Genomic DNA, 11,500 nt, shown 5'->3' on the forward strand with positions numbered 1-11,500 from the left:
CCCTCTCCATGTATACATCTGTCTCCCATGATTCCATTTTTTGTCACTCTAACTCTTCAAATCACTTCAAACCATCTGCAGACACCTCTTTCCTTTTCTCCTTCTCTCCTCTCACCTTCTGTATTTACTCTTTTCTCTTCCACTAGTAAATCTCTGCCCTTTCCAGTGAAAATCAACCAAGCAAATTTGTTTCCTTTCAGTCTTGTCATTCATTATTCCACATCGGCTTATTAAAAGTCCAGGAACAGAAACGGGATTGGTAGGAGGAGAGGTTGAGAATTCTCATACCTTATTATACATTGCTTTCTCCTCACATGATAATATATACCTTGGAAGATTATAAGGATTGAAAACAATGAATGTAGCACACCTGGTCTGTGCCCAAAGCACTGTAGGTTCTACATAGATGGGTAGAATCTGTTATACTGCACCAGTCCTATAAATATCACAGCCATCACTTCCCCGGGTACAAACAAAGTGTTTGGAGCTCTAAGATAACTTTTAAATTCTATGTTGTTGTGGTTCTATTAAAATATGGGTAGAGACGAGATAAAGAAATACTTATTGCTTCTTTGTATCAAAAAGTTTAAATGAGTAAATATGCCCTGCTGTCAAATAAACTGTGAAGAACAAAAGGTTCTCTCTTTTTAGTCCTACCCTTATCACCATCCACCACCCACAGAACAGCAGTTTATTCATTGTTATCAAGAACTTGGAGCACTGCTGTAATGAATACCTAAAACTGGAAGTAGCCTTGGAACTGCTTAAACTTTATAGTGGCTAGAAGTCTTGAAGTCATGCTAGCAAAAGCCTACATTGCTGTGAATGAACCATTAAAAGCAATTCTGGTGAGGGCCCAGAAAGAAAAGAAGAGGGCTGTAGAAAGAGTCTCAATTTTCTTTTCTTTTCTTTTTTTATTTTTCTTTTCTTTTTTTTTTTTTTTTTTTTTTTGAGACAGGGTCTCATTGTGTTGCCCGTGTTGGAGTGTGGTGGCATGATCTCGACTCACTGCAACCTCCGTTTCCTGGGCTCAAGCAATGCGCCCGCCTCAGCGCCCCAAGTAGCTGGGACTACAGGTGCCAGCCAACATGCCCAGATAATTTTTGTATTTTTTTTAGAGACGAGGTTTCACCATGTTGCCCAGGCTAGTCTCAAACTCCTGAGCTCAAGTGATCCACCCACCTCAGCCTCCCAAAGTGCTAGGATTACAGGCATGAGCCACTGTGCCAAGCCTCAATCTTCTTAAAGAATATCTAAGTAATCCTGAATAGATTGTTGGTAGAAATATGGACAGTAAAGGCCATTCTGATGAGATCTTAGACAGAAATATGTTATTGAAAACTGAAGGAAAGATTACCCTTGTTATAAAGTGGCAAAATGACTTGACTGATCTGTGTTCATATCCTAGTGTTTTGTGGAAGGTAGAACCTGTAAGCAATGAAATTGGATGTTTAGCTGATGCTGTTTGTGCACAAAGCGTTGAGGGACCGGGTTACTCTTGATGGCATATAGAAAAATGAAAGAAGAGAGAAATAATTTAAAGGCAGAACTGTTAATCAAAAGAGAAGCAGAACTTAAAGATTTGGAAAAATTTTCAGCCTACCCATATTATAAAGAATGAGAAACATGTTCAGGAGAAAATACCAAGGTTGTGGCCAAATGACCATTTCACCATTTAATAAGGAGCTTTGTCAGACATCAAAACAGAAACCAGGACCTATTGTTCAAGACAATGGACAATTTCAGTGCCAATTTTCTGTCTTAGTCTGTTTGAGTTGCTATAACATAATACTATAAACTGGTTGGATTATAAACAACTGAAATTTATTTCCCACAGTTCTGGAGGCTAAGAAGTCCAAGATAAAAGCACCAACAAATTTGGTGTCTGGTGAGGGGCCAACTTTCTGGTTCAGACAGAGTGCCTTCTAGCTGTGTCCCCACATGGCGGAAGGAGCCAGCTCGCTCTCTGGGGTCTCATTTATAAGGGCATTAATCCCATTCCTGAGGGTTCTGCCCTCATGACCTAACACCTCCCAGAGGCCTCCCCTCCTAATACCGTCATATTGGGTGTTAGGTTTGGAGTAGGGAAGACACATAAATTCAGACCAAATCAGTACTATTTGTCATATTTATTGCCCATTTGATCCTTCTGGTCACCAATCAATGAAATATGAACACACATAGGAAGAAAGCCAGCACAAGAAAGAGACTGAAGAAGTTAGGGGGCTGATTGAGGTAAGAGTCAGAGGGATGAATTGATTATCTTGCCAGAAAATTGGAGATATGTGTAAGACACACTTTCCCTCAAAAAAGTAAGAATATCTTGCATTAGACTGTCATACTAAAGTGTTATTTGCAGTACTGGGTATTAGTCCTCATCAAACTTCCTCACATTCTCTAAACATTTAGCAAGAATTCAATAGCATGTAAAATAAACATGTGTTATCTATAGACAAGACCTAATTTATAAAACTCCGATTTTCTAAAATGTTTTCACTAAGTCCCCAATTCATTCACATCTTTCTCTCTCTACATATCAAATTGACAATCTTTTAATGTTTTTGAATTACATGAGAATTTCTTTTCATTCAAATAGTTCTAAGTCCTTTAGCTGCTGAATTCAAGTGGCAGCTTCCAATCTACCTCTTTTAGTCTCTTAAGGCCAATCAGGCCCGGCGCAGTGGCCCATGCCTATAATCCCAGCACTTTGGGAGGCCAAGGCAGATGGATCGCTTGAGACTGTGAGTTCGAGACCAGCCTGGCCAACATAGTGAAACCCTGTCTCTACTAAAAATACAAAAATTAGCCAGGCGTGGTGGCTAAGGCACTAGAATCGCTTGAACCCAGGAGGCAGAGGTTACAGTGAGCGAAGGGAGACAGAGTAAGACTCTGTCTCAAAAAAAAAAAAAGAGAAGGTCAATCAAAACTTGCGGCCACCACCCTCAGGCATGTGGTACTCCCATAATAAAGCCTGGCATTTTATTTACATCAGGAAGCACTGGAAGTAACTACCAAGAATAATAGTTCCTTGAGGATGGGGCCGATGCTATGCTTTTTTACGATGCTCCACTGAACTTACAATAATTCTGTCTACATAAAAGGTACGCTACAATATACTGAGAGGTACTTGTGTTAGGTCCATGGCCTCTCTTGTAGCTAGTTGTGTCCATATGATTGAATCTAGCTACAATGTAGAAGTTGCAGGGTGGAACTTTTAGGAAAATTCCTTATAAGAGGAGGATGGACAGCAGATGAGTATCATTTTGCCCTTCCCCTCTTCCTCCTTCTGTGACAGAGGGTAAATGGTTGCCATTTCCCTAACAGCTGTCTTGGACTATAAGATGATGCACTAAGAATGTACTAAGAATTATGACCTAAGATAGAATGAACACAGATCCCTGATAAGAGTGGAAGACCACCCTGGAGTGCCTATTTTGGCACTTTACAAAAGAGAAACAAACAAATTTACTTATGTACATCATTGTTTTTGGAGGATGCTTTCTGTTACACACAGTTGAACCTAATCCTAACTGATATAAGGGCAATAATGCCTGTGGTAGTAGCCAAGAATCAGGAGATTCTAGGTCAGCCTGCGTCAAGACAATATGGCAGCAGCTGAAGTAACAGGCTCCTCAAGATAGACTCCAACACCTCCGGCTACCTTCTGGGTACTTGGCCTCCAGACTGGAACCTGGGGATAACAATGAGAAGGCAGAAGGAAACCGCAGCACATATCCTAGACTGAGATCTAGATATAGCCTCGAATGGACTTGAGCTGTGACGCTATGGCCCACTTCCTTGACTCAATATCTAGAGACCTTGATAATGAAAAGCACCTTCTACAGAGGCTAAATCAGTGAAGACCAAGATTCGTCAAGGCTATTTGATGATATTAAGGGATTTTTAAAATTTTTGTAAAGTGTGATAATGAGATTGTAGTGTTTTTTTTTCAAGTTATCTTTTAGAGATACAAATTGAAATATTTATAAATGAAATAAAATAATGGCTGGAGTTCTTTTCAAAATACTTTGAGGGGAGAAAGGGATGATAATATAGATGAAATAAGATTGCCATGAGTTGATCATTGTGGATGCAAGGAACATGGAGATTCATCATACCATTTCTCCACTTTTCTATGATGATTGAAATTCTTCATTAACAAAATAAAAATAAGAGTGACCCACGGAGAATCACATTCCACCGAGGAGTGTCTGGTAGCAGGAGTGGGCACAGAGGCAAGTGCAGATGAGTAGTGGATTTCCCTCCTGCTGGGAGCACAGAGGAGCCACTCCCTAGCACCTATGCTACTCAGCCATTCAAATTCCAATCTGGCTAGCCTGGCCCATGTATAACTGTGATGAAGGGTGTGGGCCAGCACAACTCCATGTCTTCCTTGTTGTTAAATCACAGAAAGGCTCAGTGAGAGCACTGTAAATTCCTCTTCTATCTCCACATTTGCAGTCAAAGGAGTCAAAACACTTGCGGCTGTGAATATTGAGCACTGTTGTAGATACTAAGCTAAAATAGCTCTGGGTCCAAAGTTTATGACATATTTCTTTAGAGACAGAAGCTTTGGTGCAGAGTTTGAAAAATAACCTGTTGGTCGGGCGCTGTGGCTCATGCCTGTAATCCCAGCATTTTGGGAGGCCGAAGTGGGTGGATCACCTGAAGTTGGGCGTTTGAGACCAGCCTGACCAACATGGAGAAACCCCGTCTGTACTAACAATACAAAATTAGCCGGGCGTGGTGGCGCATGCCTGTAATCCCAGCGACTCGGGAGGCTGAGGCAGGAGAATGGCTTGAACCAGGGAGGCGGAGGCTGCGGTGAGCTGAGATCACGCCATTGCATTCCAGCCTGGGCAACAAGAGTGAAACTCCGTCTCAAAAAAAAAAAAAAGAAAAGAAAAGAAAAGAAAAGAAAAGAAAAGAAAAAAAAACCGAAAGAAAGAAAAGTAACCTCTTGATGTTACACAGATGCTTTCATTCTCTGCTGATGGGAGGGTTAGCGAGTCCACCTTTCTGGCAAGTTGGTAGTATGTAGAGTGCAAAAATAATATGGCAGCAATCTAAATGGTCAAAAATAGATTCACGAGTAAGAGAATAATGCTATGCTTATACACAGGAAAAGGCATAACTATTAAAATGATGTTTATGAGGAATTTATAATAACATAGGAAGTCCTTACACTACCATTGTTAAATAAAAAAACATTGGAACACAAAATTGTTTATTCTATATAATCCCATGATGTAAAATATACAATTATACGGAAACAAACACAAAGACCCTTTGTCTCAATAGTAATTAAACCAGGCTGATGAGATTAGGAATGATTCCTATCCATGTATTTTTCCTTAAGGTAGAGTCATTCCTGGGGTACAGGAGACCTGAATCAGTAAAATATGGGGATATTTAAAGCATAAGTTATCAGCCATGGACTCTTACCTGGCACCACTGATAGAACTCAGAAGGGCTGTAAACTTGGACTGCTAAAAAATTACACCTTTATTGTCACTAACCTCTACTAATTTTTTTTCTGTTTTTTTTTTATTGTGGTAAAATATACATAACATAAAATTTAGCATTTTAACCATTTCAAGAGTACAGTTTTGTGGCATTAAATATATTTACATTGTGCAACCATCACTGTCATCTCCAGACTGAAATTTAACTTCAATTATGAATGTAGTCAATGCACCACAGTAAATTACCAGTACCTGTGACTTTGTCACCAATTGAAATCAAAGTTATTTTCATATCACACTACAGTTGTTAGTAGATATATCAAAATATTGTTCATGTTCTTCACAGCTTTGAAATTCAGGAGTTACTAGAACTGCCACCAAATGTTTTTTAAATTGTTCCTAACCATGTTTCAGTATAAAAGTTTTCCTTGGTAATCATATGTATTTTCTTTTAGTAATTCTATGTATTTTATGTATTTTAAAACATTGCTTTCAGAAGAAATTAATAGGTTTCATCAAACTGCCAAAGGTTTCATCAAACTGCCAAAGGGATTCACAGGACAAAAACAATAAAATTCTCAGGAGATGTGTTCCTGACAGATGGGCTAATTAAAGTGTTAGCTACCCTCAATATATAATAATGGCTAACTAACAGGTGTCTTTGGGGCCCCAAAATTCTTTCCAATTGTTCTGTTGGTGATGTAGCCTAGTAGAATATGATACCACCTCCATCCGCATCTGCCCAACACTCCCTGTGCATTTAGCCATTAGAATAATCTTGTTTGCAGGTAATTAGAATAATCTTGTTTTCAGAAAACTCTGTTTGATGGACCTCAAAAGACATTCAGGTGTAAATAGGAAGCTAATTGGAAAGAGAAATGGCCTGATGGGGCTGATGGAGAGTTGTATTGACAGTTTTTCCTCTCCCTTAGTGGCCAATCAACATTACGCTAGGTGAAATAAGCCAGGCACAGAAAGACAATTACTGCATGATCTCACTCATATGCAAAATCTAAAAAAATCAAACTCATAGAAGCAGAGAGTAGAATGGTGGTTACCCCGGCTAGGGGATGGGAGGATATGGAAGGAGAGATGTTGGTCAAAGGATGCAAAATTTCAGTCGGGAGGAATGAGTTCAAGAGATTCATTGCACAAAATGGTGACTATAGTTAATAACAATGTATACTTGAAATTGACTAAGAGAGACTTTAAGTGCTGTCATCACAAAAAAAAAGTATGTGAGGTAATGAATATGTTAATTAGCTTGATTTAGCCATCCCACAATATAGACACCTATCAAAACATCATTTTGTATATCATAAATATATACAATTTTTATTTGTCAGTTTAAAACATAACTAAAAAATATTGAACCCATCAAAAATGTAGGTCAGCACTCATTGAGGAAGGCCAGGAGTTTTTTAAAACCCTATAAATAACATTTCAGAGATCGAAAAGTTGAGAAAGTAACCCTTTTAAAGCTTAGGTTGAGCAACAAAGTAGCATTAAAATTATCAGAGTAGAATTTAAGAAGAGAGACAAACCAGTCTCACTTTTCAAAATGGAATCCATCTCTGTAATGTATTTCTTCTATTAGAAAATATTTTGAGGATCTGATATGGTACTAGGGGCTATATTCCCTGGGCTATGACCACCATCTGATACCTTTCTGTGTATATAAGGCTTATTTCCCCTACAAATCCCAAATTTCCCATATTCAAATGAAAACATTCTCTAAAGTTGAAAGACATCTACCTAATCTATAATCACCTTCTCTGAGAGCTACACCCATCTACACGTGTCCCTCACCAGAGGTCTACAAGTTGGGTCCCAGCAGTCTCTCAATGAATCTAAATCCTTGGCAACGGCAGATTAGCCAGGAGTGGAGACCTGACCTATGATGAACCAATCAGATTCCCTCTACTGGGAATTTGGAATTGAGAATCAGAGTTACTCCCTGGTTCTTTGAAGTGTGGGCAAATAAATTTAGGGGCTGTGTGGTGGGCATGTTTGGCGATACGCATGCTGAGGCAGATAGCACGTCAGCCCAGGGTGGCACGCCCGTGTGCAGAGAAAAGCAGAGACACTTCCTGAAGCTCAGCTGCACCTTCTGCCCAAGACCTCTGTATTCACATTACAGAAACCCCCTTTGGGCTGGGGCTGGTTTGCATAGGCCCCCCGACTGCAGACTTTAAAGTTTGCACTTATGCACCCCACAGGCCAGCTCATGACTATCTTGGTCCCCTCTTCCCAAATCACCATCAACATCCCACCAGTCCCTTCTGAAAAGAAAACAAGGAGCGGCCACCCAACTAGCATACCTCGGGTCGGCCAATGCTTCTCCGGACCCTCGCTCCAACCCCTTCCGACTGCTCCCGGCTGAGCACTGAGAGAGTAACTTTCTTGGAGGACCCCATATGGGAGTCTAAAAAGAGAGTGTTCTGATGTTGAGCTGTAGAGGATGGAGGGCTAAAGGAAGGACAACAAAAAAAGAAGTCATAAAGGAGGGAACATCCAAGGACTACAAAATAAATGATATTAAGATTAGATGCACAAAATAGTAGCAGCTACAATTTGTTGATGTCTTACTATGTGCAGGGCCTGGGTTAGGTGATTTAAAACAACCATAATGATGGTGAACATGTATGCATACCTACTAGGTGCCCAGTACCCCACCAATTATTTGCAATTATCTCATGTAATCCTACAGTCATCTTGTGCAAAGGTTAGCAATACAGTCATGTGTCTGCCGTATAATGACATTTAGGTCAACATTACACAGTCAACAATAAATGGACTGTATGTATGACAGTAGTCCCATAAGACTATAATGGCGTATTTTTACTGTATCTTTTCTATGTTTAGGTATGTTTAGATACACAAATGCTCACCATGGTGTTGCAGTTGCCTCAGTATTCAGTACAGGAACATGCTGTATGGATTTGCAGCCTAGGAATAACAGGCTATACCACATATCCTACTACACACCTAGGTTATACCATCTAGGTTTGTCTAAGTGCACTCTAAGATGTGTGCACAATGACAAAATCACCTAACAATGCATTTCTCAGAACATATCCCCATCGTTAAGTGAAGCATGACTTTAGCAGCTCTGTTGGCCACTTACTAAAAACCTCCAATGAACACTTCTATCTTTCTTACTTCACTGAATTCTCTCGATGTCCCATCCCTTCCCCAGTGCCACTCATCTGTCAGCCTCACTGGTAGCACCCATGAGGTAGTTGCTACCAATGAGGCTGACAGATGGGAGGTTTGTGTGGCACCTTAGGGAACACGCAGAAAAACAAAGAGGTCCCTAACTCTTACCAGAACATGCTGAAGATCTTGGCATTAAAAGGGATCTTCGGGGGTCATTGAATTCAAAGACCCATCTATTCCTGAAGTTCAGGGCCAACATTTTGGGCAAGAAATCTTTCAACTTACTTATGAAGTCTTCTAGAGCATAGGCAAGTCATGGACCAGCTGCTCTTGGCAATGTATCTCATATTTCCGAACTTACCTATAGCGAGTGTTTGTTATTCAAAAGTCTTTTCCTCTTGTGAGGTGTAGGTTCTAATGGACTATCCCAGAAGGAATATAATCAATCCCTTTTCCACTTCAAGTGTTTGCAGACAGTACCCCCAATCCCTTAAATCTTTTTTTCAAGTGAAATGTACCCAATTTCTTCAAGGATTCCTACTGAAAGGAAGAGAGGTGTTTTGGCAAAAAGCAGACTCTGGAACCAGACAGCCTAGGTTTGCATCTCAGCTTCACCACATACCAGCTGTGTGACCTGAGGTTCTCTGTGGCTCAGTTTTATCTGTAAAATGGAATGATAAGACTGCCTTCCCCAAAGGGGTGCAGTTAGTGCTATGAGAATGTTAGCTGCTGTTACTCAGAAGGGCTCTACTCCACAATACTCTCCACTTAGTCAAGGCCTACCCTAAAATGTATCCTCCCTGAATAGTAATCAATAAATATTTATTGGGTGATGGAATGTAGGGCGCAGAAATGAGCTTAATACTCAAAGCAGTACAGGCCGGTCATCACCTACACCAAAGCAACAAGAAAGTATCTTTATCCCCATCTAGATTATGTCTGGGTCCTTCCAGACTCCTACAATTAAATTGTATGCATGTGAACAACTGATGAAGTACTTAGATCTCAGTGCTTTGCAGAAAGAAAAGCCGTCTACCATTTTCACCAAATTCCGTAGTACAATTTAAGTATCTCTTGTTATCTCCCTTAGGAGTCTAAAGCGGGTTGGGGAAGGCAGGCTTTTGCAAACTGATCGCCAGCATTCCCTCACCTAGTGGGCCCCTGCAGGGGCCCCAGGTACTCACGCAGCGGTAGCGGCACCTGGAGCCTTAGCGGCGGCGGGGGACGCGAAGAGCCGCCGCGAGCGAGTGCAGGCAGGGCAGGTTAAGAGAGTGCGGGTCCAGTCGCCTCACCGTGACTCAGCACTTGGCGGCCGACGGCCTAGAGGAGGCGGGAGGAGGGAGGCGGGAGTCTCTTGGTCTCTAGGGCCCTGAGGCTCCGCCCTAGGGAATGTCACTCCACTCTCGCTCCGCCCTACGCCTCTCCCAGGCCAACTTGGCGGCCCTTTGGCCTCCCTGCCTCTCGTGCCAGGAAGAGATGCTGAATCGGGTAATTTAGGGGGCACTTGCTGTGTTCCAGGAGGAAATGTGTGGCCCGGACAGGTGCTCCGATCGGTGCTCCAATCGGTCTTGTGGGAAATCTGTTTTTAACGGGAATCTCCATGTCACCCAACCCGAGGAGCTTGGCGGCACGGATTCCAGTGCTGCCTCCACCGCTGGGAGGCACCACTTGGCAGGACCTGGGACAGGTGGCTCAGCCTGTCTGTGCCTCTGGTTCCTACTCTATAAAATGAGGATGGTGATGATAATAGTGCCAGCCTCATAGGGCTGCAATGAGAATTAAACGAGCCTGTCACATTCTAAGCACTACAGAATCGTTTGTTCCATAGATAAGTTGCCTGCTGTTTGTCAGTTAGAATTGCGGGAAAGGGAGTGCGGGGGTGGGGACGGGCAGCTATACGTCTTTATTCCTGCCTGAAGAGAAGGCACACTCTAATGGGGAGATAATGGGTTAAGAATTTGTATGTTGTTGGAAAACAGTGGGCCGGCGTTGGAGAGTTTTCCCAGAAGAATGAGGAGCTGGCACAAGCCAGTGAGGGGATCTAGTTCATTACTAGGATTATCAACCAGTGGTACAGGCATAGCTGCAGTTTCTGTTCTCTAAACACCAGAAGGCTCATTGCCTGGTTTTGAGAAAGGAAAGACAGTGGTGTCCCTAAAATAAGGTTGGCAAACTTTGTTTGTGAAGGGCCAGATAGTAAATACTTTCACTTTGCAGGCCAGGTACATTCTCCAGTTTGCGTTTGTAGCAAGAAAGCAGCCATAGATAGCATGTAAATAAATGAATGTGGCTGTAGTTCAATAAAAATTTAGTTATGAGTATGGAAATTTAAATTCATAAAATTCATACAATTTTGAGTTCATATAATTTTTACTTGTCATGAAATATTATCCTTCTTTTGATCTTAAAATGTAAAACCACTTAAAATGTAAAAACCATTCTTAGCCCTCTGGCTATACAAAAATAGGTAGTGGGCTACCTACTCATTTTGGCTGCAGGCTTAATATGCAGATCCCTGCTCTAAAAGAACAGGTTAGTAGAGGAACAAACACTTTTCTCTGGGCTTTTAAAATATCAGTGGGGCTTAAACCCGTCCTCATCACCTTACTTAGGCGGTTCAAGGCTAGCTGAGATAATACACATGAACATTAAAAGTGCTATGGAATAACAAAGTATTGTTTCTTATCATCATTGTAACTAGTTCCGCAACTGTCTCCTCCACCTCTGCAGCTGTAATAGGTATACTAGGAGTGAAGGTTTCTCCTCTTTGTCTCTCAGAAGCCGGTTACAGGTAAAAGCTAAGTCCAAGGGTGTGCATAGTTAGAGCGATGCAGGAATTCCATTTACAGGCCCCTGCAGGAAAAAAAAAAAAAAAA

General features: G+C 41.4%; 1 protein-coding gene across 3 annotated transcripts in view; it reads right to left on the reverse strand.

Moving 5' to 3' along the window:
- Positions 1 to 10,214, reverse strand: part of PIR (pirin) — a 112,234-nt gene extending 102,020 nt beyond the window's left edge. Inside the window, exons 1-2 of one of the 3 annotated variants that reach the window (XM_025372529.1) lie at positions 9,809 to 10,214; positions 7,787 to 7,934 (exon numbers count right to left, since the gene is read on the reverse strand). In XM_025372529.1, the coding sequence (XP_025228314.1) occupies positions 7,787 to 7,882 (96 nt within the window). In that variant the 5' untranslated portion in view covers positions 7,883 to 7,934; positions 9,809 to 10,214. Of the gene's footprint in view, positions 1 to 7,786; positions 7,935 to 9,774 lie in introns of all 3 variants that reach the window. The other 2 variants (XM_025372530.1, XM_025372531.1) reach the window with 2 other exon arrangements.
- Between the last annotated feature and the right edge of the window lie 1,286 nt (positions 10,215 to 11,500).

Source organism: Theropithecus gelada, chromosome X, assembly GCF_003255815.1.
Source record: "Theropithecus gelada isolate Dixy chromosome X, Tgel_1.0, whole genome shotgun sequence".
Lineage (NCBI taxonomy): Eukaryota > Metazoa > Chordata > Mammalia > Primates > Cercopithecidae > Theropithecus > Theropithecus gelada.